The 27,058-nt window shown below is 46.9% G+C and overlaps 1 protein-coding gene across 4 annotated transcripts in view; it reads right to left on the reverse strand.

The window, feature by feature from the left end:
* Positions 1-9,510: 9,510 nt before the first annotated feature.
* Positions 9,511-27,058, reverse strand: part of LOC124005325 (adhesion G protein-coupled receptor B1-like) — a 97,408-nt gene continuing 79,860 nt past the window's right edge. For 2 of the 4 annotated variants that reach the window (XM_046314465.1, XM_046314462.1), the window contains 8 exons: positions 20,700-20,798; positions 19,017-19,188; positions 18,648-18,743; positions 18,475-18,538; positions 16,785-17,452; positions 15,929-15,964; positions 15,363-15,521; positions 9,511-11,564 (listed from right to left, as the gene is read on the reverse strand). In XM_046314465.1, coding sequence (XP_046170421.1) covers positions 11,370-11,564; positions 15,363-15,521; positions 15,929-15,964; positions 16,785-17,452; positions 18,475-18,538; positions 18,648-18,743; positions 19,017-19,188; positions 20,700-20,798 — 1,489 coding nt within the window. In that variant the 3' untranslated portion in view covers positions 9,511-11,369. The remainder of the gene's footprint in view (positions 11,565-15,362; positions 15,522-15,928; positions 15,965-16,784; positions 17,453-18,474; positions 18,539-18,647; positions 18,744-19,016; positions 19,189-20,699; positions 20,799-27,058) is intronic. The other 2 variants (XM_046314463.1, XM_046314464.1) reach the window with 2 other exon arrangements.

Raw genomic sequence — 27,058 nt, forward strand, 5'->3', positions numbered from 1 at the left:
GTGAGTCATCTGACGCGTTAGAACAATATAGTGAGATAAATGGGGTGGAAGGGAGGTATGGGATCGAGAAGATACGTCAATATAAAGAAATATATATGCAGGATTACAAAGTAACTGATTTTTTCCCTGAACGTGAATTGTTTATTGAATCAGCAAAGTTTCTGATGTCAAAAATTACAGGGGGAAGTTTGAAAAGCCCTGAAATTGCTAGACTCAAGAAAGTGGTCACGAGAGTGATAAGTGATGTAAATTCTAAAGAAAATGAAAGAGTTCAGTTGCAGTTTTAACACCTGTAAAGGGATGTGGTGGCTGTATCTTCCTCTGTATATTTTTTTCATCCATGAGCAGTTTTAAGATTTCTTCTTTAAATGTAAATGGGGCAAGAGATGTTAAAAAAGAGCCATGGTGTATGAGTTAATTAGGGGAAAGTGTGAGTACAAAGAGGATAAAACAGTGACACAGCAGTTCTTTGATGGGCTCCCAAAGGTGGCTGCAGAAGCTCAGGTTGAGCTTGAGCAACCATTGTCTTTGCAGGATTTATACACTGCATTAAAAGGCATGTAAAATGGAAGGGCACCAGGCATTGATGGGCTTTCCGTTTTCTTTTTAAAGTCTTTTTGGGCTATGTTGGGAGAGGATTGGTTAGAAGTAGTTAATGGTAGTTTAACCGGAGGGTTACTACCAATAAGCTGCAGAAGGGCTGTCCTCACCCTACTGCCCAAAAAGGGTGACCCGAGGGAGGTGAAGAACTGGAGGCCGGTGGCTTTATTGTGCACTGATTATAAGATATTGTCAAAGGCTTTGTCCAACAGGCTGAGGGAGGTGATGGGGCAAATCATACATACGGATCAGTCCTACTGTATTCCTGGCAGGCTGATAGGGGATAACATTTCTCTGATTCGTGATTTTTTTGGACGTCTCTAGGGCTATTGGGTTGGATGCTGGTCTAATTTCAATTGATCAGGAAAAGGCATTTGACCGAGTTGAACATCAATATTTATGGCACACGTTTGAGGTGTTTGGGTTCAGCTCTGGTTTTATTGCCATGATAAAGGTGATATATGGTGACATTGAAAGTGTATTGAAAGTTAACGGTGGTTTGAGTGCTCCTTTTAAAGTGTGTAGAGGTATTAGGCAGGGATGTTCTTTATCAGGAATGTTATATGCCATTGCTATAGAGCCACTACTAAATAGCATTAGAAGTCGCATTGCAGGGGTGTGCCTTTCAGAGGATATTCCTCCTATTCGTCTCTCAGCCTATGCTGAGGATGTAGTTGTGTTAGTGAAAAATCAAGCGGAGGTGGATAGCTTGAGTCTAATGGTTGATCGTTTTAGGGGAATATCCTCTGCAAAGGTAAATTGGGAAAAGAGTGCTTTACAGATTGGAGAATGGTCTGGAGGGATCATGGCTTTGCCAGGGGGGCTAGAATGGTGTAAGGGAGGTTTTAAGTATCTTGGAGTGTACCTAGGAGATGAGGGGACTATGGAAAAAAATTGGAGTGGGGTGGTTGAAATGGTGGAAGGGAGGATGAAGAGATGGCGTTGGTTACTATCTCGTATGTCATATAGGGGGCGCACTATTATAGTTAACAATGTGATTGCCTCTGCACTGTGGCATCGGTTGTCAGTTTTAGAACCACCATCTGGCCTTCTGGCTAAGATACAGGCAATTATTGTGGATTTCTTTTGGGATAAATATCACTGGGTTCCACAAAGTGTTTTGTATTTGTCAAAAGAGAAGGGGGGACAAGGTCTTGTACATCTTGCTAGTAGGGCTGCTGCTTTCCGATTTCAGTTTATTCAAAGGTTGCTTTATGGACCGGAAAATGTGGTGTGGAGAGGGGTGGCAGGTCTTATATTACAGCGTTTTGGAGGATTAGGTTTAAAGAAGGCTTTATTTCTGGTTGATAGTAGCTAGATTTCTAGGGAGGGAGTACCTCCGTTTTACAGAGGCCTTCTAAGAGTGTGGAGCATAATGAAGGTGTCCAGACGAACTTCAGCGGAGTCAGTGCATTGGCTGTTGGAGGAACCTCTGGTGTATGGGGCAAGACTGGATTGTACAACTGCAGCTGTTCCACATTTCTCCAAGATTCTGGTGCAGGGGAAAATCATCACCTTAAAACAGTTCATGGCCATGGCTTGGCCCGCCTTAATGGATGGAAGACGGGTGGCAGAACATTTGGGGATGAGGTCGGAAAGGATTGTTGGACAAATGCTGGGGAGCTGCAGGAAGACTCTGTCAGCGGAAGAATGGGGTGCTTAGGAGCCACAAGAAGAAGGTACAAGATGAAGACGTCTAATTTCCAAGACTAGGGATTACACCAAATATCCCAGAGTCAGAAAGAAAGGCGTTATTGCTGGATTTGAGAGGGTTGCAGGAGGTGGGTTTGGATGAGGTGTATGGGAAGGACTTGTATAGGGGGTGTGTCAAGGTGTTGAATAAAGATAAATTGAAAAATAGAAAAGACACTCCATGGAGGGTAAAATTGGGCATTGATGACAAGGTAAAGCCAGCATGGAGAGCACTGTACAAACCACCGTTACAAAAGGGTACTGGTGATATGCAATGGAGGGATTTACATGGCATCATTGCAGTTAATGTTTTTGTATCTGTTATTAACTCAGATGTTAGAGATGGATGTCCTTTTTGTAATATAAGAGAAACCATTTTTCACTGTTTTATGGAGTGTGAGAGGATAAAACCTCTATTGGAAATGCTGGAATCTTTGTTTAAAGCTATAGGGGAGTTTTTCAATAACACTGTTTTTATTTTGGGGTTTCAATATAGTAAACAACAGAAAAGAAAATGTCAAATGTTAAATTTGATTTTGGGACAAGCTAAGATGTCAATTTTTCTGAGTAGGAAACACAAGATAGAAACGGGATATGGGCAGGATGTAAGATGTGTTTTTAAAGGATTAGTGAACTCAAAAGTAGATTTTGAGTTCTTTTCAGCTGTAAAAGATCTATTATTTGAGGAGAATTGGGCCTACGAAGGAGCGCTTTGTTTTGTAGAGGGGAATTAATTTTTTGCTGATGAAATAAGTTGAATGTATATGTTATGTATTTATTTTTGTTTAGGAATTACATTTGTTGTTTCATTTCTGAAAAGGCAGTGTGTCATTATTTATGTTAACACTTGAGTAAAAAATAAAGGTTTTATAAAACTCTCTCTGTGTAATGTACTTCGTCTGTTGTTTGTAGAGAGTCAGACCGAAATGCAGCGTGTAGGTTACTCATGACTTTTAATGAAGAATAATGCGGTACATGAAAGAACTGAAAATACAAAAACAACAAACGAGTGAAACTAATTACAGCCTATCTGGTGACTAACACAGAGACAGGTACAATCACCCACGAAATACAACGCGCACTCAGGCTGCCTAAATACGGTTCCCAATCCGAGACAACGAGAATCAGCTGACTCCAATTAGGAATCGCCTCAGGCAGCCAAGCCTAACTAGACACACCCCTAATAATACACACTCCCAATTAATACAAACCCCAATATGAAATACAACATATAAACCCATGTCACACCCTGGCCTACCCAAACAATTAACAAAAACACAAGATACAATGACCAAGGCGTGACACTCTGTCACTCTCTCTCTCTCACTCTCTCTCTCACTCTCTCTCTCACTCTTTGTCACTCTCTCTCTTTCTGTGTCTCTCTGTCACTCTCTATCTCTCTGTTTCTCAGCGAATGGTAGTAGTGAGTTGTAGAGTCCTAGATGTTTTTATTCTCTATTCATCATTTTCTCTTTCTTAACATCCATTGTTGATAGGTGTTGTCAGCAGGATTCTAATCAGGAAGACAGAAGCAGCTATTTTCAGCCTTATCTCATTGATTCTATTTGATGAACACACACACACACACACACACACACACACACACACACACACACACACACACACACACACACACACACACACACACACACACACACACACACACACACACACACACACACACATATGATCCACTTGATGAGGAGAACGCACGCACGCACACACACACACATTCACGCACGCTCATATTCACACACACACACTGGGCCTAATTGCACGGTAGAGAGACACAGAGGGGTGATTTCCATGTAATCGAATCCAGGCCTCTTCTGCAGATTACATTTAATTAGCCCTCTCATCTGGAGTGAACACAGCTAGGGTCCCTGCGAAGCACCTCTAAACTCTGCCTCCTGGAAAGAGGAAACAGGACCAAATAATCAAATACATGGACTCTATTCTATCTAAATACAACACAAACTAGCCCTCTCTTGAAAATATGCTAACTTAAACTTTTGAATTTGGAACTGCAGTAGTGGCTAGCAATCTATCACACACCCATCCTCCTAACAACAACATGTTCCACCTCATGACACAAGTGGTTTCGTCTTCTTAGCAGTTTTAGCAGAGTCTTATACAGGAGGATTTTGGTCTGGTGGTGTGATCGTGGGCTGTAGTGATAAGCCGTAGGCTTTTGCAGAACAGGGCTGAGATATGTTTGTGTGTGTGTGTTTGTGTGTGCCTGCAACCACCAATGTTATCTACAACCCAGGAATAATAGCCTGGTGGCACCATTAGCCTGTAACTAAATGGATAAGGGTGTGTGTGTGTGTGCGTGCGTGCGTGCGTGTGTGTGTGTGTGTTTTGCTGGCCAAGCGAAGATATCGAGAGAGTCTGTGTATGTATGTCAAAGTGAGTGTGTATCTGCACGAATGTCTTCAGCTGTTGAAATTTCCCTCAGAGGTCCCGGTAATCTCTCGACCAAACAGAGCAGTTTGCAGCTGAAGCCAGTCGTAATCGCTGTGCCTGTCTAACCCAGCAAAGGGGAAGCTGTAAAAACAGATGTCCTCATGAATTAGTGAAAGCTGTTATGAAAAATTAACTGATAACCAAAGAGACAATGCCAGGGGGTTGATGTTAATTTAATTATTTATTTGATATACCACATTGTTTGATTATATATATATTCTCTTCAGCTGAGTTAGTGTTGATTTTGGAGAATGTGTTCCTCTCCAATGAGCTTTAGGGAGGCTGTCAGGATTTGGCCAGGGTTGTTCCGTTTTTTGGTCACTAGATGCCCCCATTGTGCCTTTGACCTTTTGTTTTCCCTTGATCCCCATTATTATTTGCACCTGTGCCTCGTTTCCCCTGATTGTATTTAAACCCTTTGTTTTCCTCTGTTCTTTGCTCTGTGTTTGTATGTTAGCACCCAGCCCTAGTACTCTGAGAACTCTTGTTGATCCCGGTGGACTCTCTTGTGGAATTCTGTTTTTTTGTTCTTGTTTGTTTGTTTTTTGAGTATCTTTTGAGGCTTTTTGTGCTTTACCTTCCACCTTGTGGATTTACCTTTTTTGTCTTGGAGGATTACCTTTGTTCTTGTAGGATTCCTTTTGAGGTGTGGAGTTACATGTTTTCCTGAAGAACTTCACTTTTTACTTCATTAAATACACCGTCTCAAGTACTGCTGTGTCTGCCTCATCTTCTGGGTTTTGCCGACAATTCGTGGCTCAGTTGGTTAAGTGACTGTTTCTCACTCCGGAGACCCGGGTTCGTAACCGGGTCCTGACAGAGGCAGCATAGACAGGCTTGTAATGCTTGTAATGGGGGGGAGAGAGATGAGGAAAATATAGGTAAAGAGAGGAGGTAGAGGGCGGAAGAGGGCACAAATGGTGAAGTGGGTGAAGAGGGGGAAGAGGGAAATTAAGAGTTCATGAAAAATGAAGCATTCCCTCTCTCCTCTCCTCCAGCTCTTCCATTCTCTCTCTCTCTCTCCTCCAGCTTTTCCATTCCTTCTCTCCTCTCCTCCAGCTCTTCCATTCTTTCTTTCTCTCTCTCTCTCTCTCTCTCTCTCTCTCTCTCTCTCTCTCTCTCTCTCTCTCTCTCTCTCTCTCTCTCTCTCTCTCTCTCTCTCCTCTCTCTCTCTCTCTCCTATCCTCTAGCTCTTCCATTCCCTCTCTCCTCTCCTCCAGATCTTCCATTATCTCCCTCTCTCCTCTCCTCCAGCTCTTCTACTCCCTCTCTCCTCTCCTCCAGCTCTTCTACTCCCTCGCTCCTCTCCTCCAGCTCTTCTACTCCCTCTCTCCTCTCCTTCAGCTCTTCCATTTCCTCTTTCCTCTCCTCCAGCTCTTCCATTCTCTCTCTCTCCTCTCCTCTCCTCTAGCTCTTCCATTCCCTCTCTCCTCCCAGATCTTCCATTATCTCTCTCTCTCCTCTCCTCCAGCTCTTCCATTCCCTCTCCTCTCCTCCATCTCTTCCATTCTCTCTCTCTCCTCCTGCTCTTCTACTCCCTCTCTCCTCTCCTCCAGCTATTCCATTCCCTCACTCCTTTCCTCCAGCTCTTCTACTCCCTCTCTCCTCTCCCTCAGCCCTTCCATTTCCTCTCTCCTCTCCTCCAGCTCTTCCATTCTCTTTCTCTCCTCTCCTCCAGCTCTTCCATTCTCTCTCTTTCTCCTTTCCTCCAGCTCTTCCACTCACTCTCTGCTCTCCTCCAGCTATTCCATTCTCTCACTCCCCTCCTCCAGCCCTTCTACTCCCTCTCTCCTCTCCTCCAGCTCTTCTACTCCCTCTCTCCTCTCCTCCAGCTCTTCTACTCCCTCTCTCCTCTCCTCCAGCTCTTCTACTCCCTCTCTCCTCTCCTCCAGCTCTTCTACTCCCTCTCTCCTCTCCTTCAGCTCTTCCATTCCCTCTCTCCTCTCCTCCAGCCCTTCCATTCTCCCTCTCCTCTCCTCCAGCTCTTCCATTTCCTCTCTCCTCTCCTTCAGCTCTTCCATTCCCTCTCTCCTCTCCTGCAGCTCTTCCATTCCCCCTCTCCTCTCCTCCAGCTCATCCATTCCCCCTCTCCTCTCCTCCAGCTCTTCTACTCCCTCTCTCCTCTCCTCCAGCTCTTCTAGCAGTGAATGTTAACATTATGTTTTCGGATGACATCCTCAAGAGGTAAAATATATAGTGAAAACAATAGTGGTCCTAAAACGGAACCTTGAGGAACACCAAAACGTACAGTTGATTTGTCAGAGGACAAACCATTCACAGAGATACTGATCTTTCCGACAGGTAAGATCTAAACCAGGCCAGAACTTGTCCGTGTAGACCAATTTGGGTTTCCAATCTCTCCAAAAGAAAGTGGTGATCGATGGTATCAAAAGCAGCACTAAGGTCTAGGAGCACGAGGACAGATGCAGAGCCTCGGTCTGATTCCATTAAAAGGTCATTTACCACCTTCACGAGTGCAGTCTCAGTGCTATGATGGGGTCTAAAACCAGACTGAAGCATTTCGTATACATTGTTTGTCTTCAGGAAGGCAGTGAGTTGCTGCTCAACAGCCTTTTCTAAAATTTTTGAGAGGAATGGAAGATTCAATATAGGCCAATAGTTGTTATATTTTCTGGGTCAAGGTTTGGCTTTTTCAAGAGAGGCTTTATTACTGCCACTTTTAGTGAGTTTAGTACACATCCGGTGGATAGAGAGCCGTTTATTATGTTCAACATAGGAGTGCCAAGCACAGGAAGCAGCTCTTTCAGTAGTTTAGTTGGAATAAGGTCCAGTATGCAGCTTGAAGGTTTACTCCCTCTCTCCTCTCCTCCAGCTCTTCCATTCCCTCTCTCATCTCCTCCAGCTCTTCCATTCCCTCTCTCCTCCAGCTCTTCTAATCACTCTCTCCTGTAGCTTTTCCGCTGGCCTCAGTGAGGATGGAGCACTCTGAGAGTCCATAGGCGGCCAGTGTTAACTCCTGTCATTTGATCCTCATTAAAACCTAATGACAGTGTCTTTCACAATGAGTCTTAATTTGAACCTAATGTCTACTGATTGCCTTAAGTACAATGGATGGTCGCTAATGAAGGGTACTATAGGTTTCTAACAAGACTGCGGCTCCCGCTGGATCGTTGGAGGCATTCTAATGTGTATATGGGACCAGCGAAGGTCTACCAGAGTCATTTGTAGGGGTTGTAATAATTGGAGAACCTGTTCACTGGACTTTGAACCAGGACTGGTAGGGTGGTTGCGTGAGAAGAAAGGTTGGCTTGTCTGTGAATGAGAGAGGAGATGAGAGGAGAGAGGAAGGTGAGTCAGTGTGTAACACACACACACACACCCAGCCAAGGGCTTTGCGGTAGGTCGGCTGTTGGACCCTGGCAGCCTAAATCAGTGCCAGCTTCTCTCTGAGTCCCTGTGACACTGCTGCACATACATTCCCTGTTCTGAAAAACACAAATAAAACATCATCTGTGCCACGGTGGAGGAGGGAGACAAAACTCCAGATTCCAGATGAAGAGTCTCACTCTAAATATACTTTCTAAACACCAAGCTAAAACACATGAGAATCAGAGAGCGGAACAATGTGGTTTGTTGTCTGTGTGTGGAAGGACAGATGCTGTTCTTTAGTGTTTCAGTGAGTTTGGTCCATTGTGCAGCTGGCCTCCTCTCTCTGATTAGAGAAGTGGCGGATGTAGGGATTGTAGGGGTTGGAGAACAAACCTCTGCATAGAGGGGAACAACTCCTACACCACCTGGGTTCTGGGCCTCTGTTCCTTGGTAACATTTAGATTGATAAAGCCTGTCCAAAGTACTTATAGCAGATCAGGTCAAATGTGAATGACTTTTGTGTTTATAGTTTGATGCAACTCCTTATATTCCTCAGAGATAACTTGTGGATAGTCCAGCAGTCCAGCATACCTTTTAAACATTCCTGTATTGTACAGTAGGCCCCTAAAACCCTTTCCATTGGATTTGCCCCACTTAAAATGTCTGAAGTTGATCCATTGTGAATAAATGAATGAATAAATGATAGCCCAATAATTAGGGAGAGGACATTTAGCAGCTCTGCAGTGACATGGAGTAATATCCCCTGTTTGTGCTGGATAGTATTTCCTCAGCACTCTGAACCTTAGTGCCTCCACCGTTGATGCATTCCTTAAATCTAATAATAACACACATCATTTTTATTTGCCTGGGCTATTTTACGAGCAGTTAAATCTTTATTAGCCGAGCGAGCGTCTTGCTGTCCAGATTGGGTGTCTGTTCAGGGGCTGTAAATAATGCTTAGGTCATTACAGCCACACGCCTTCCCATTTCTAATCTCACACACAAGCGGAAGCACGGGCACACACACATGGACGAACGTGCACACACACACACACACACACACACACACACACACACACACACACACACACACACACACACACACACACACACACACACACACACACACACACACACACACACACACACACACACACACACACACACACACACACACACACACACACACACACACACACACACACACAGTTCGAGCCCTCAATCATCCTCCAGGTAATTGGGTCGGATGCCTTGTGCTTTGACATATACATTACAGAACACAAGCGATAGGGGAATAGGGAGATGACTTGTTTTCTTCTTCTTCTTTTCCGAGTTTAAGACATTGGGGGGGGGGGGGGGCGATGCTGACATATGAATTGTATATTGGCAGTACAAATGCACCAGGACAACAGATAGTTTATTATATAGATATATTTTATTAGAAATATGACACATTCATTTTGTGCTCTGAAAACTGTACATTAACAAAGAGTCAACCCCAGTGAACTAAAAAGGAGGGGGCGGTGGAGGTTAAAGGTCAGGGGACAGAGGCCAGGGTTCATGTCAGACAGGTACAGATCTGAGGAAGGAGTGACAGTCAGTGATACCAAAACACACACTGTTACATGGAGTTACAGAACACTCATATTCCAGTACCCTGAAAAGGATGGGAGGGGAATCATAAGATGTGTCTGAAATGGCACCCTATTCCCTATATAGCGCACTACTTTTAACCTGGTGTTAATCCCTGTCATTTGACCTGGTCAAAAGCAGTGCACTACATAGGGAATAGGGTGCCATTTCGGACGCAGATGTAATCTGAATAATCATGGTCATAATTATAATAATGACAACAATAATCCCCAAGCACAGTAAGAAAGATATTTATAGGCTAAAATTCATTCTGTAGAACTCTGTTGAAATAATTACATTGCTGTACAACAGGACTCCAAAAGAGCCTTGTGCTTTCTCTGTGTGCAACTAATCCTAACCCCATACTGCAGAGTCACAACCTCTGTCATGTCCTGTACAGTATTTATCATATATATTTTTATATTTATTCATTTCCATTGTCAACATTAAGAATAATTCTTTATATACTTTGTGACATGAGTGTCCTTCATTTTTTACCACCTGCATTTGCCGAACAAGCAGAATTAAATTTGCCACAAATGAACCTAGCCTGCTGGTACATCAATCAATCAGTCAACCAATCAAAACAGTGTCTCCTTGGCTTCTGCTGAGGTCATAGAGGCTTCCACCAATGAGATATGGCCATCTTGGCTTTCAGTCATGTCATTAAGGGCATCCGCAAATGAGATATCTCATTCTTGTTGGTCTATGCTGATGTCACTATGGCACCCACCAATGGCAGGGTTTTCCACCCTTTTGGCTGGCTGATGTCATCGATCTGCTCTCTTCCTGTCAAGGGGGTGGGGAAACTGTCTAACAGTGCAGTGGAGGGTGGGGCTCTTAGTTGGCATGGAGAGGCACATGGTTATGGTCCAGCAGTCTGCCTCCTCCACTGCCTAGGCGTGTTTGGGACATGTACTGGACATGTAGTTTGGTTGGAACATGTACTGTATGTTGGGTGAAGCTCTTGTCCAGACCAGGTCCATTGCCTAAAGGCTTGGTTGGAACATGAACTGTATGGCTGGTCCAGGTGATCTGTTAGCAGGCTGGTGAAGAGTCCATAGGCAGTTGCAGTCTGTCCTTTTAACCTACACTACCTACACCACCCAACTGCCAAACTGGCTAACCATCCACAGAGATCTACCAGGAGGAGAGAGGGACTCAAGTATGTGTCCAGTGAAGTAATAATGTGGATAATAACAGACCAGATATATGACTGTCTGACATAGTAAACAAAAAACTGATTCCAGCAGCAATAAGAAAATATAACAAAATGCACCGCAAACCTGTTCCTCTTCCCCCCCATTTAACAGGCAATTGTTCTCTCTCTCTCTCTCTCTCTCTCTCTCTCTCTCTCTCTCTCTCTCTCTCTCTCTCTCTCTCTCTCTCTCTCTCTCTCTCTCTCTCTCTCTCTCTCTCTCTCTCTCTCTCCCCCTCTCTCTCTCTCTCTCTCTCTCTCCCCTCTCACTCACCCCTGCCCGTTTCGTTGGTCATTGATCATTTGGTCGTTGGTTCTCAGAGTGAGATTGAGACGTGGAGCTGCGGGAAGGGAAAGTGTCTGTCTGTCTGTCTGTCTGTCTGAGAGCTGGGCTGGGGGACGGGGTTGGCTGCTCTCTGTCTCTCTCTCCGTCTGTCTCTCTGTCTCAGTCTCACACCTCTGTCTGCAGGTCCATGAGCTCCTGTCCCACCAGAGGGATGGTGGCGCTGGCCTTCTCCCACTCCACGTTCTGCAGCTCCAGGGGAGAGGCCGCCAAGGGCTCCAGGTCCTTCCTCATCCACGACGGGGGAGATTGGGTCTTCCTGATGCCCTCCCAGGCTCTCTTACTGGGTGTCTGCTGCTTGTCCTGTTGGATAGAGGGAGGGGCAGGAGAGGAGAATATGTGAACCAGAGAACAGACCAAATCATCAAAGGGCAAGAGACATGCAGACAGAGAGAGAGAGGAGACAGACAGAGAGGAGACAGACAGAGAGAGAGAGAGAGAGGTGTAGAAATGGGGAAGAGAGAGGTAGAGAAGGGGAAGAGAGAGGTAGAGGTAGAGAAGGGGAAGAGAGAGGTAGAGGTAGAGGTAGAGAAGGGGAAGAGAGAGGTAGAGAAGGGGAAGAGAGAGGTAGAGGTAGAGGTAGAGAAGGGGAAGAGAGAGGTAGAGGTAGAGGTAGAGAAGGGGAAGATAGAGGTAGGGGTAGAGGTAGAGAAGGGGTAGAGAGAGGTAGAGAAGGGGAAGAGAGAGGTAGAGGTAGAGAAGGGGAAGAGAGAGGTAGAGGTAGAGAAGGGGAACAGATATGTAGAGGTAGAGAAGGGGAACAGATATGTAGAGGTAGAGAAGGGGAAGAGAGAGGTAGAGAAGGGGAAGAGAGAGGTAGAGGTAGAGGTAGAGAAGGGGAAGAGAGAGGTAGAGGTAGAGGTAGAGAAGGGGAAGATAGAGGTAGGGGTAGAGGTAGAGAAGGGGAAGAGAGAGGTAGAGGTAGAGAAGGGGAAGAGAGAGGTAGAGAAGGGGAACATATATGTAGGGATAGCGAAGGGGAAGAGAGAGGTAGAGGTAGAGGTAGAGAAGGGGAAGATAGAGGTAGGGGTAGAGGTAGAGAATGGGTAGAGAGAGGTAGAGAAGGGGAAGAGAGAGGTAGAGAAGGGGAAGAGAGAGGTAGGGGTAGAGGTAGAGAAGGGGAAGAGAGAGGTAGAGGTAGAGAAGGGGAACAGATATGTAGAGGTAGAGAAGGGGAAGATAGAGGTAGAGAAGGGGAACAGATATGTAGAGGTAGAGAAGGGGAACAGATATGTAGAGGTAGAGAAGGGGAACAGATATGTAGAGGTAGAGAAGGGGAAGATAGAGGTAGAGAAGGGGAACAGATATGTAGAGGTAGAGAAGGGGAACAGATATGTAGAGGTAGAGAAGGGGAACAGATATGTAGAGGTAGAGAAGGGGAACAGATATGTAGAGGTAGAGAAGGGGAAGAGAGAGGTAGAGGTAGAGGTAGAGAAGGGGAACAGATATGTAGAGGTAGAGAAGGGGAAGATAGAGGTAGAGAAGGGGAACAGATATGTAGAGGTAGAGAAGGGGAACAGATATGTAGAGGTAGAGAAGGGGAAGATAGAGGTAGAGAAGGGGAACAGATATGTAGAGGTAGAGAAGGGGAACAGATATGTAGAGGTAGAGAAGGGGAAGAGAGAGGTAGAGAAGAAGGGGAACATATATGTAGAGGTAGAGGGGAACAGATATGTAGATAGGGGAAGAGAGAGGTAGAGGTAGAGGTAGAGGTAGAGAAGGGGAACAGATATGTAGAGGTAGAGAAGGGGAAGAGAGAGGTAGAGGTAGAGAAGGGGAAGAGAGAGGTAGAGGTAGAGAAGGGGAAGAGAGAGGTAGAGGTAGAGAAAGGGAACAGATATGTAGAGGTAGAGAAGGGGAAGAGAGATGTAGAGGTAGAGAAGGGGAAGAGAGAGGTAGAGGTAGAGAAGGGGAAGAGAGAGGTAGAGGTAGAGAAGGGGAACAGATATGTAGAGGTAGAGAAGGGGAACAGATATGTAGGGATAGCGAAGGGGAAGAGAGAGGTAGAGGTAGAGGTAGAGAAGGGGAACAGATATGTAGATGTAGAGAAGGGGAACAGATATGTAGAGGTAGAGAAGGGGAACAGATATGTAGGGATAGCAAAGGGGAAGAGAGAGGTAGAGGTAGAGAAGGGGAACAGATATGTAGATGTAGAGAAGGGGAACAGATATGTAGAGGTAGAGAAGGGGAACAGAATGTAGAGGTAGAGAAGAGGATAGAGGTAGAGAAGGGGAACAGATATGTAGATGTAGAGAAGGGGAACAGATATGTAGAGGTAGAGAAGGGGAAGAGAGAGGTAGAGGTAGAGGTAGAGAAGGGGAACAGATATGTAGATGTAGAGAAGGGGAACAGATATGTAGAGGTAGAGAAGGGGAACAGATATGTAGAGGTAGAGAAGGGGAAGAGAGAGGTAGAGGTAGAGGGGGAAGAGAGATGTAGAGGTAGAGAAGGGGAACAGATATGTAGAGGTAGAGAAGGGGAAGAGAGAGGTAGAGGTAGAGAAGGGGAACAGATATGTAGAGGTAGAGAAGGGGAACAGATATGTAGAGGTAGAGAAGGGGAAGAGAGGTAGAGGTAGAGAAGGGGAAGAGAGAGGTAGAGGTAGAGAAGGGGAACAGATATGTAGAGGTAGAGAAGGGGAACAGATATGTAGAGGTAGAGAAGGGGAACAGATATGTAGGGATAGCAAGGGGAAGAGAGGTAGAGGTAGAGGTAGAGAAGGGGAACAGATATGTAGAGGTAGAGAAGGGGAAGAGAGAGTAGAGGTAGAGAAGGGGAAGAGAGAGGTAGAGGTAGAGAAGGGGAAGAGAGAGGTAGAGGTAGAGAAGGGGAACAGATATGTAGGGATAGCAAAGGGGAAGAGAGAGGTAGAGGTAGAGAAGGGGAAGAGAGAGGTAGAGGTAGAGAAGGGGAACAGATATGTAGAGGTAGAGAAGGGAGGTAGAGAGAGGTAGAGGTAGAGAAGGGGAACAGATATGTAGAGGTAGAGAAGGGGAAGAGAGAGGTAGAGAAGGGGAACAGATATGGATGTAGAAGAAGAACAGATATGTAGAGGTAGAGAAGGGGAACAGATATGTAGATGTAGAGAAGGGGAACAGATATGTAGAGGATAGAGAAGGGGAAGAGAGAGGTAGAGGTAGAGGTAGAGAAGGGGAACAGATATGTAGGGTAACAGATATGTAGGGATAGCGAAGGGGAAGAGAGAGGTAGAGGTAGAGGTAGAGAAGGGGAAGAGAGAGGTAGAGAAGGGGAACAGATATGTAGGGATAGCGAAGGGGAAGAGAGAGGTAGAGGTAGAGGTAGAGAAGGGGAAGAGAGAGGTAGAGAAGGGGAACATATATGTAGGGATAGCGAAGGGGAAGAGAGAGGTAGAGGTAGAGGTAGAGAAGGGGAAGAGAGAGGTAGAGGTAGAGAGAAGAGGTGGAGAAGGGGAAGAAAGGGAGAGGGAGTCAGAAAGAGAGAGGGAGTCAGAAAGAGAGAGGGAGTCAGACAGAGAGAGGGAGTCAGACAGAGAGAGGGAGTCAGACAGAGAGAGGGAGTCAGACAGAGAGAGGGAGTCAGAAAGAGAGAGGGAGTCAGACAGAGAGAGGAGTCAGACAGAGAGGGAGTCAGACAGAGAGGGAGTCAGACAGAGAGGGAGTCAGACAGAGAGAGGGAGTCAGACAGAGAGAGGGAGTCAGACAGAGAGAGGGAGTCAGAAGAGAGGGAGTCAGAAAGAGAGAGGGAGTCAGAAAGAGGGAAAGAGATAATGGGAGTCAGAAAGAGAGATAATGGGAGTCAGAAGAGATAAAGAGAGGGAGAGACAGAATGAGATCAGACAGAAGGAGGGAAAGAGATAATGGGAGAGACAGAAGGAGATAAAGAGATAATGGGAGAGACAGAAGGAGATAAAGAGATAATGGGAGAGACAGAAGGAGATAAAGAGATAATGGGAGAGACAGAAGGAGATAAAGAGATAATGGGAGAGACAGAAGGAGATAAAGAGATAATGGGAGAGACAGAAGGAGATAAAGAGATAATGGGAGAGACAGAAGGAGATAAAGAGATAATGGGAGAGACAGAAGGAGATAAAGAGATAATGGGAGAGACAGTGTGTCGTACACTCATGTTGGTCTTGTCGCTGCCTGCTGAGGACACACTCCACCTCTTCCCTGCCTTCCCATCGCCAGGCGGAGACGCCCTGTCCTGGTCTGCACTGTGGATCTTCCTGTTCAGGTCCTGGAACATGTCCTGGTGACGCTTCCGTGTGTGCATGATCTTCTACATGGGACAATCACACAGGAAAACCAACCACCCATGTATCCACCATCAACATCTACACAGTGTGTTATATACCATGGTACTACTTTGGTATGAACAGAGAAAAAAACATCAATCATCCTTAAACAACAACATCGCTTGTGCAAAATCTTCTACATGGACCAAACACATAAAAAACTACCATCAAAGAGAAATCCTTCATTTAGCTCCCATCCACCAGAGATGTCTACAAAGCTTAGATAGAGTACTTTATATGATCCGCTATGCAGTCCCATGCACCATAATTGTAAAGAAAAGGGGATTATGTCAATTCTAGTGGATTTTTGGAAGCAGAATTGAGACATTAGAGACAGTTTGTCAAACCGTCAAGACATTATTTCAGAAGAAATGCAGAAGTCTGAAATTACCTCAAAGTCCAGCTCCGCATAGCGAGATTTTCGTCTCTGGAGAAAGACAAGAGGGAAAGATTAAAAGATACATTCTGCTATCATCATTATGCTGTGTGAGTCTGACTAGACAAAATGGTGATGTCTTCCTCAGCATTTCACTGTTTCACTGTTAGTTTCAAATCAGTTAAAAAGACTGAGACAGTTTCTCAGTGGAAACAGTGACTCATGACAAACTGAGCGTCCATGTTGCTTAATCCTGACCCCATTGGCGTGAATCCTCGCAGTAAACAGCTTGTGATCGCGTGACCTTTGTTAGCGAGCAGAAAAAGAAAGGCCTGACCTTCAGGCTGCTTGGTTGTTGGTTGCCCTGGCAGCTGCGACCTTGCATGAACAGCATTTTGGGAGGGGGGCGAGTTTGGCCCTTAGGTGAAAAGACACCAGCAGGCTGAGAGGTCTAACTGGTTGCCTATCTGACTGGCTGCCTATCTGACTGGCTGGCTTGGCACGACTAGCTGTGCGTGGGTGTGTGCTGGTCAGTGTAGCAGTCTGAGTTTGAGCTCCCCTACTGGACTGGCCCAGTCAAGGAGAGAATACTAAAACCTGACCTTTTTAAAGATCTAGGTGTTCTGTCGAGCCAGGCGAGATCGGGATATTTCCGTACATGTTGCCACTGCAGTGCTGTTACCACACAGAAAAGGATAGCGACTATAAAGATATCTCAACAGAAACCCTACGCCATGAATACAGTACCACCACATATTGACAGTAAAGGGCACTGGTTAGTTTATGATATTTTCTTTGATCAAGCTGTCCCATCTCCTTCCCAAGTCATATGGTGAAAACATGCGGTTGTGTGTGTGTGTGTGTGTGTTACCTCCAGGGAGCTCATGGAGAGCGTGGACACGGTCTCGCTCTTGGACATCATTCCAGAGTTCCCAGAATCACCCTGTTCACACATGCTGTTGGTCATGTGGGATTCTCCAGAGACGTTCTGCATGTTGTGGACGGGCGACTCCCTCTCTGAGCAGGAGACACTGACCAGGTCTGCAGGCAGGCTCTTCAGCGCGAAACCCGGGACGCCCTCCACCCCCGCCGAGTTGGCCAGGTGGATGAGCCTGGTCTGGGGCATCTGCTGCTCAATGCTGATGTTGTACTTGGCCGTCGTGTCCTCCTTGCTGCCCTTTCCGGGCCGCCCCAGGGTCCCAGTGTTGTTGTTGTTAGGCAGGATGATGTACCCTGTGCCCTCAGGCCCCCCGGCCTCCCCTGTCTCCCGTGGAGACAGCTCCCCGTCCAGCTGTTTAAAGAGCTCCCCGTCACAGATGTAGATGGACTTGGCTCCCGGCAGCTCGGTGCTGATGCCCTTGGTGGCGCCACCCTTCTCCCTGCGCAGGGTGAGAGTATGACTGGGGTAGTCTGCCACATTCTGGAGGTGGACCTTGGCCATGCTGGCAGGCATGGTGTTGAAGTTAGAGCCCTTCTGAAGGGTCAGGGGCTGGGAGGATGGGTTCTCATCACCCTGGAGAGAGGAACGCTTCAGAGTACCTGGGGAGGGAGGGAGGGAGGTTGGGAGGGAGGGGGGGCAACAGAGAGAGAGAGAGAGAGAGAGATTTGAGAGGACGCAAAACTCAGAGATAAAGAGAGGGTGACTTTCAAGATGTCCAACTCAGACTTGGACATGCTATAGAATGAGTGCAAACCTTCCCACTGTTGATTTAACGAGTGACTACACTGCCTTCCTTGAACTTCTGATCATTAGCTTGAAGATTACGCCGTGACCCTGTTTCAGTGCAACTGCTGGCTTGCTGTGGTGTGCATCTCACTATTGAGCCCAGGGCTAGACAACAGCATCAGACAACTTCCTGTCAGCATGACAAAATATCTTACAATCACTCTCCAGTCCCCACCGCTCCACACACACTCACACAAAGAAAAAGTCATTTCACTCCTCTTATATTCCATCTCCCCCTTCAGAGGGCTTGTCTGCTGTGTCTCGCGTCTCAATGGCGTTTCTGCTCCAGATGCTTTTCCTGATATCCTCTCGGGAGATAATCAGATTTCCGTCCGCTCCCAACGGACACCAGCGGAGAGCCTCTATCTGATGCTGCACTGTTGGTCGGTACATAATTATAGCACGGCCTGCCCGCCTGCCGGTGGACGTGGGGGAAGATGTGGGAGACTCAGACAGCCCTATTTATCCTCATATTACTGCTCAGCACTGATTCGCACACCACCGCCCTATTGCCAAATGGCTGGGCTAAATTGCATTATGCTGCAGTAATGTGGTGCATCTCATGTCAAAACAGTGTTTTGTGCTTCATAAGGGGTGGCTGCTGTGGCGGCCGTGGTCTGACAACGGGCGGAGAGGAGTGGAATGGGAGGGTGCTGCTAACACACAATAAGCGTGCAGCAGAGAGGGAAAAGCAGGTGCAACTTTTTAATGACAGAACTCAAAGAAAAATCCACATGCATAGAGAGAGTTGTGTAGGGTCAGACAGACAGAGACGGACATACAGACGGTCAGACAGTCAGGCAGACAGACAGACGGACACCTTGCATAAACTCACTCTTTTTTTTGCCGGTACTCTTACCTCCTCTGCAAGCCATGTCGACGTCTTTCTCGAAATCAGTCTAACAAAGAAAAGAAATGTATAGAAAACCTGTTATCAAGGAGCATGTAAAACATATCAAGTATTTTAGACATTGTTTAAGATGAAGAATAACGTTCCATTGGTACAACCATAAGCTGAGCGTGTCCGTTCTGGAAAGATCCCCCTGAGTCTCCATTCCCGTCCTCCTGGCGGTCCACTACCCGACACTTCACTGCCTCTTGAACCTACAGTACACCATAATAAACACAGAGGTCATGACCTTTCAATGTCACAGTCAGATTTCTCTCTGCTCATCCTCCTCCCCTCCACATCACCCTCAAAACAACCAATGACTTAGTTTACTTAATCAACTTTTCCCTTTTAGCTCCTAATGGAGCACAGAGCACACCAACCAATACATTTTTTTAAAAATATAATAATGAATAAAAAAGAGTAGGAGACAGAGTATCATCAAGGTGAAATGTGTCAGCGTGACAACAGGGTAAAGAATGATGTACCTCTCGGCGCAGGATGCAATGCACCATGACGATGACGAAGCCTTCCAGCGAATCAAACACAGCGAACAGGATCTGGAAGAGGGAGGAGCGGCGGTCGGTGATGGCCAGGACAGCAGACATCCAGGTGAGGGCCAGGAGAGGCAGAACCACACAGGAGCTCCACAGCGACGCCCTGGAGGATGGGAGGGGAACAGCAGCCCAGGGCCAGGGTCAGTACTACAGTCAGTAGAAGATACACAAAGAGGGAAATACTACACTCTTGGAAAACAACTGTCTCTATTTAATACGATTTTCAATGATTTACTTGTTGGAAATGTATAATTACAATAGAAGCGTGTCAAATGTAATACATACAATATCTACTCCTAAAAAAGGCATCTATGTACTGCATGTTGGCCTCATTGTTGAAATGATTGGCATTATGTATAGTATAATAAACCTATAACAAGGTATAGGTACATAGCTTGATGTTTTAAATATACTTACAGTAGCTATGCTAATATCACACACAAAAACATACATCCATAATCAATTGAAATATATGTTCCATAACTGACATATACAATATGCATGTACGTTTAGGATGTGTCAATAAAACATATGAGACCAAGAGCAACAGGAAAAGGAGGAGCTGAGGTGAGTAAAGGAGGAACAAAAGTGAAATGAAGCAAAGAAACGTAACATAAAGACAAAACGCAAGAGGCAGAGGGCAGAGGTGTGATTAAGTGGACAGGGACTTGTCTTCTGGTCCATATGTTCCTACAGGACAATGTCTCTCTCTCTCCTTTATCAACATGTGTATTTCTTTCCCTAAACTCCTCAACTCTTCAGAGTCTTTGTTTCACATGTCCACTTGTTAACTCTGTCCTGAGTTGATTGAATGAAAGGTTTCTAGGTGTTGTTCAAAACAGATCCAAGCATTCAGACATACTCCCACTGAATAACACATTACATAAAATATAGCTACATGTCAGGCCTGGCAACAGAAACCCAAAGTGTGCACACACACGCACACACACACACACACGCACGCACGCACGCACGCACGCACGCACACACGCACACACACACACACACACACACACACACACACACACACACACACACACACACACACACACACACACACACACACACACACACACACACGCACGCACACACACACTAATTGATAAGTCAAGTGCACTGCCCGTGAAAACCTCCTCCATGCCGATACAGATGTAGAGTTACTGTATCCATCCATAGCCTGGGGGCATTACAGAGCTGAAAGCCACTGAGCCTTGCACTTTCACTCATGCCTATATTAAACCTGTTTTTCTGCAGTCTGTGATTCACAAACACACACACACACACACACACACACACACACACACACACACACACACACACACACACACACACACACACACACACACACACACACACACACACACACACACACACACACACACACACACACACACACACACACACACACACACACACACCTTACAAGAACAGCACTGGAGAACCAATTCCCAATGATTCTCAGCGAGGGTACAGGGGAAGAGAGGGAACGAAAAGGGGGGAAACAAAAAGATATAAACAAGAGGAGGAGGAAGTAGAGGAGGCATATCGAGGTAAAGGAAACAGAGGTAAAGGAAGCAGTATAGAATATGTGGGTAAATAATTAGCAGGACTAACATGGCGTTACTGGTAGCTGTGGTAGAAACGTCAGCCGACGAGATAACTCCGCACTTGGCACATTTGAGCGTCATATTGTACAGTGGTACTGTCATCTGACTGCAAAGTAGTCAAATTAACACACGTTGTAACATAACACACACAGATACAAACGCACACATACACACACACACTTACACTCAGAGTGAGTCACAGTTCCCTCTCTCTCTCTAGCTCTCTCTCTCTCTCTCTCTCTCTCTCTCTCTCTCTCTCTCTCTCTCTCTCTCTAAGGGCTAAGGGGTATGTGTGGGGGCTGGGCCGGACAAGATACACAACCACATGGGTGGATATGTCACTAAGGGCTGATTTATTCCTCAATGATTGATCACTGCTCCTACTATGTGAATACAACAAACGTATAGGGGATCCTAACCAACACAGAGTGAGTGGGATAATCAAGTCAACAAAGGCACTATTGCGTTCCGACATTATTCGAATCATCTTGAGTCTGTGCAGAAAAGTGCAGTGACACTGTTGCACATGATGTCGCTCAAACTAGTGATTCAAAATATGATTCATAAGTGGTTAAGGTAGCCTAGCGGTTCAGAGGTTGGGCCAGTAACTGTATAGGTTGCTGGTTCGAATCCCTGAGCTGACTAGGTGAAAACTGCCAATGTGCCCTCGAGCAAGGCACTTAACCCTAATTGCTCCAGTCAGTCACTCTGGATAAGTGTCTGCTGTGCAGGTCTGATTCTTATTGGCACCTGTATGTGCACTGGCATGAATACACATTATATTTCCCTTCTTCATCTTATTATTCACATTGTTCAATCCTTCATTTATATGCATTCAACTAGATAATGATGGTATTCTTAGAAATGAATAATGCAAATGTCTAATTAGAGACACTTCATGTGCCTATTGATGCTTTGCGTCTCAGTTGCGTTGTTTATTTAGCTTCCTAAATGTAATTGCTGTGAATATTTTCACCCCTGGTTATTTCTCCCTACGCCTCACTGGTCAGACTGATTACTTTATACAGGCATTACTGAACACCCTGCTAAGGCTCTCACGCACACACACACACACACACACACACACACACACACACACACACACACACACACACACACACACACACACACACACACACACACACACACACACACACACACACACACACACACACACACACACACACACACACACACACACACACACACACACACATACATGTAGGCATGTACACACACACATACACACACAAAGTGACACTCAAACACATGCACGCACAAACAATGAACTATGAACTCAAAGTAGTGAGTCGTGACAGGACTCTTAGCCTATATCGCCAATTAACAAATGAACAGTGTGTTTTTACGCCTGTGCATTACCAGGTGTACATATGTGAATGTGTGTACGTTGAGTGTGTGTTTCTGCATGGCTGCATTTGAACAACACAAATGACAGACAATGAATTCTAAAGATTTCCTGAGAAGCTGTTTCTCCACTGGTACTGTAATCCACGAATACTGTAGAGAATCATCACAGTTCCCATCTAGCAGTCTATTTCTGTGTCACCCCACTTCTCCAGTGTCTGTGCTGTCATCTAATCTCCTCTCATCACATCACAAAGCCCAGTGTGGCTGTGGCCTGCCTCTCTCTGCCTGGATGCCTGGCTGGAAGTAAGAGGCACAGTACAATCTCTACAATGCCTCTTCATCATGGATGACATACTGTCTGAGAAATAATACAGCAATAATACACGAGAGGGTATGTGATTACTGAGATTATTATCAGGACGTGATGCAACAATAAACTGTCCATCCATACTTCAACACAATGGCTTGAAAGCTGCTTCATTATATTAAAATACTCCCACAAGAAACACACATCTAGAAGAAACAGAGTTCGAGAAGAACAGTGTCACAAAATGGCCGCTCGCAAAACAACAATTAAACCTTTGATTCCATATAGCCGCTGGACAGATGGATTAAAAATCACATTATAAGAAATTCCATTTCAAGTAAAAGGGCAATACAACCAATAACCCCCCCCCCTTCTGCCATAGGCTGTGATATGAAAAAGCAATCAGTATCTTTTGAAATACAACACCATTTCCCTCGTCTTTATGATGTGTAGACGACAGAGAGAGTTCAGTGAGGGAGAATGAAGCTGAGTAGGAAACTCCCATATACACAGGGACGCATAGACCTGCTCAAATCAAATCCAGGTCTTCAATCAAACAAGCAATACTCTTCAGCTTAATGCTCACTTCATTGTTCTGTCTCAACAATGTGGGTAGAAGAGATTAGATAGGTGATATCCTGTGGTTCCCAGTCGACAAACAAGGGTACAAAGCTTACCCAGTTTACTGGTATTTCTTTCACTTGGATCGTCCACTCTGTAACAATTGCCACTTTTTTCCAGTGAGCCTGGGAGGAGCCAGTCTGTATAGTGACAACTAGGGTTAAAGTAACTGAACAGCAACCTCCTAACACAGTGCTAACACTTCCTGGAAGGAGGAAGGAGGAAACAGTACACCCCACCAGCTCTGCCTGGATGGCTTGACAGTTGGCCTATCCTCTTCTCTCCTTCCTGTCTTGTCCTCTATTCTCCTGTCTGTTTCCATTTTCCCCTCCAATTAGTCTCTAATTTTAGGGGTGGAGAAAAGTGAGAGAGAGCCTCACCAGGCAGTGAGTGTACATCTAAATCTCTGAGATATGAGAGAGCGGAGCTACAGTACACCGTGCCCATTAGGCACACCATCTAGCAATCATTAATTATCTTGATTAAACATGTTAGGTATTGAAAGGCGACGGGGAAAAGAGGCTTCTGTTTTCCACGTATCCACTCTGCAGTGCCACCCTGCCCCTCCCCACAGTCCCTCCACCTCTCAGTCCACGTATCCACCCTGCCCCTCCCCACAGTCCCTCCACCTCTCAGTCCACGTATCCACCCTGCCCCTCCCCACAGACCCTCCACCTCTCAGTCCACGTATCCACCCTGCCCCTCCCCACAGTCCCTCCACCTCTCAGTCCACGTATCCACCCTGCCCCTCTCAGTCCCACCCTGCCCCTCCCACAGACCCTCCACCTCTCAGTCCACGTATCCACCCTGCCCCTCCCCACAGTCCCTCCACCTCTCACTTCCACCACAGTCCCTCCACCTCTCAGTCCATCCACCCTGCCCCTCCCCAGTCAGTCCCTCCACCTCTCTCAGTCCACGTATCCACCCTGCCCCTCCCCACAGTCCCTCCACCTCTCAGTCCACGTATCCACCCTGCCCCTCCCCACAGTCCCTCCACCTCTCAGTCCACGTATCCACTCCCCTGTCCCTCCACCTCCCCACAGTCCCTCCACCTCTCAGTCCACGTATCCACCCTGCCCCTCCCCACAGTCCCTCCACCTCTCAGTCCACGTATCCACTCTGCCCCTCCCCACAGTCCCTCCACCTCTCAGTCCACGTATCCACCCTGCCCCTCCCCACAGTCCCTCCACCTCTCCCCAGTCCACGTATCCACCCTGCCCCTCCCCACAGTCCCTCCACCTCCCTCAGTCCACGTATCCACCCTGCCCTCCACCTCCCCACAGTCCCTCCACCTCTCAGTCCACGTATCCACCCTGCCCCTCCCCACAGTCCCTCCACCTCTCAGTCCACGTATCCACCCTGCCCCTCCACCAGTCCCTCCACCTCTCAGTCCACGTATCCACTCTGCCCTTCCCCACAGTCCCTCCACCTCTCAGTCCACGTATCCACTCTGCCCCTCCCCACAGTCCCTCCACCTCTCAGTCCACGTATCCACCCTGCCCCTCCCCACAGTCCCTCCACCTCTCAGTCCACGTATCCACCCTGCCCTTCCCCACAGTCCCTCCACCTCTCAGTCCACATATCCACTCTGCCCTTCCACACAGTCCCTCCACCTCTCAGTCCACGCCCCTCCCCATCCACCCTGCCCCTCCCCACAGTCCCTCCACCTCTCAGTCCACGTATCCACCCTGCCCCCCCACAGTCCCCCACAGTCCCTCCACCTCTCCAGTCCACGTATCCACCTTGCCCCTCCACACAGTCCCTCCACCTCTCAGTCCACGTATCCACCCTGCCCCTCCCCACAGTCCCTCCACTTCTCAGTCCACGTATCCACCCTGCCCCTCCCCACAGTCCCTCCACCTCTCAGTCCCTCCACGTATCCACCCTGCCCCTCCCCACAGTCCCTCCACCTCTCAGTCCACGTATCCACTCTGCCCCTCCCCACAGTCCCTCCACCTCTCAGTCCACGTATCCACCCTGCCCCTCCCCACAGTCCCTCCACCTCTCAGTCCACATATCCACTCTGCCCCTCCCCAAAGTCCCTCCACCTCTCAGTCCACGTATCCACCCTGCCCCTCCCCACAGTCCCTCCACCTCTCAGTCCACGTATCCACCCTGCCCCTCCCCACAGTCCCTCCACCTCTTAGTCCACGTATCCACCTTGCCCCTCCACACAGTCCCTCCACCTCTCAGTCCACGTATCCAGCCTGCCCTCCACCTCCCACACAGTCCCTCCACTTCTCAGTCCACGTATCCACCCTGCCCCTCCCCACAGTCCCTCCACCTCTCAGTCCACGTATCCACCCTGCCCCTCCCCACAGTCCCTCCACCTCTCAGTCCACGTATCCACTCTGCCCCTCCCCACAGTCCCTCCACCTCTCAGTCCACGTATCCACCCTGCCCCTCCCCACAGTCCCTCCACCTCTCAGTCCACGTATCCACCCTGCCCCTCCCCACAGTCTCTCCACCTCTCAGTTCACGTATGCTTAATTTGATCCTTGAGAAGGCAGAGGGAGCAGAGGGGGCCCAAACAGTGAGTATAATATCAGAGAATACCATGGTATCCTACTGTGTTGTGCATGTATCCAGTCTTCTGGTGCCACCTCTGCCCCCTCTCCCCTCGGTCCAGGCCTCACTGATAGCCCAGTGGTCTGCTGCGTAACATCGGTGTAAAACAACCCTTAAACAACCCCCCAGTACCCACTGTGTAATCGAATGCATACAAACACACAGGCCAAAGCACACACTCACACATCTAAACACACACGAACATACACACACCATTTCATATACTACTCTGTGCCATGTCCTATACTTCTGTCACTATTCATTCTGTATCTTAGTAATGTGACAACTTTGAACAGAACTATGGATCACAACTCTGTTCTAGATTTTGCACTGCAGTTTATGTTTATAGTTATTCTATACATCTAGTTCTTGTCTAGCTGGTTTTAGATGGAAGCTGGGATATTGACAGCAGGGAAAGAGATTCTACAATTCTACTAGTAGGGGAGTGTGAGGAGGGAGTATTAAGCCAATCAGAGTGTAAGGAGGGGATATTAAGCCAATCAGAGAGCGCTAAAGCCAGGGGGAGGAGATTTAGTGGGTGGGCCATGAGCAGGGCTGATAGCCAATACAAATCAACAACAGTGGGAGGGGCAGATGTTTTACCGAATAAGTGACGAGGTGGAAAGGGGGAGCTGAGATTGAGGTGTTCCTGATTGGAGAGGAGGAGCCCTGAGTGAGAGAGAGGGGGGATTCTGTGCAAACTCAAAAAGAACGTTTCAGACAGCAAAAAACAAACTTGTACAGTTGAAGAATAGATCATTGCAGAGAGGCAAACATGTTGTTCAGAGAACATAAATACAGAAATAAACAACAATACAGTTGGATGTACTAACTATGGCCAATGAGGGCACAGATCAGCAGCCTGCGAGAAGGGGGGAGCAGGGGTCACCTAGAGGTCAAAGGTCAACCCTGGGGTTATATAGGGACTAAAGGTCATGACCTCTCACAACTTTGGCGAGTATTGAACTGCACATGCTACTGTCTGTATTAAGTAGCAGTAGTATATATAAACAAAGCAGCCTTTAAGACAAGTATACATGGTTGAAGAAGGTTGAAAACCTTCCATCCTGTCTCAGGAACTTGGCTGTAGTATGGCTGTGGTAAAACCCCATCTCCAACAAAACAGATGTATCAGATAAATAAACCCATTTCCATGCACATAGAGACACCATTAGCGGTGTACAATCAACCAAACACATGACGTTATCGTGTGCTTTGAGTGATCTCTGAGGTCTCTACTCTATACCCATAGGGCCCCTGCTCCCCTTCCCTATAAAACAATCAACCAAACAAAAAAAAGAGAAAGATGGATATACAGAAATGTACATTATATAGCAACACCTGCAAATGAAGAGAAGCTGAGTGAATGTGTAAAAGCAACATACAGTATATGGCAGAGTATAATGAAACCAATATGATAGCCATGAGATGAGCACTGATGCGCCATCTTGTTTCTTAATGGCAGGGTCCGATAACCACTCCAATCTTCCCTTTTCATATAT

The sequence above is a fragment of the Oncorhynchus gorbuscha genome, linkage group LG19 (assembly GCF_021184085.1).
Source record: "Oncorhynchus gorbuscha isolate QuinsamMale2020 ecotype Even-year linkage group LG19, OgorEven_v1.0, whole genome shotgun sequence".
Classification (NCBI taxonomy): Eukaryota; Metazoa; Chordata; class Actinopteri; order Salmoniformes; family Salmonidae; genus Oncorhynchus; species Oncorhynchus gorbuscha.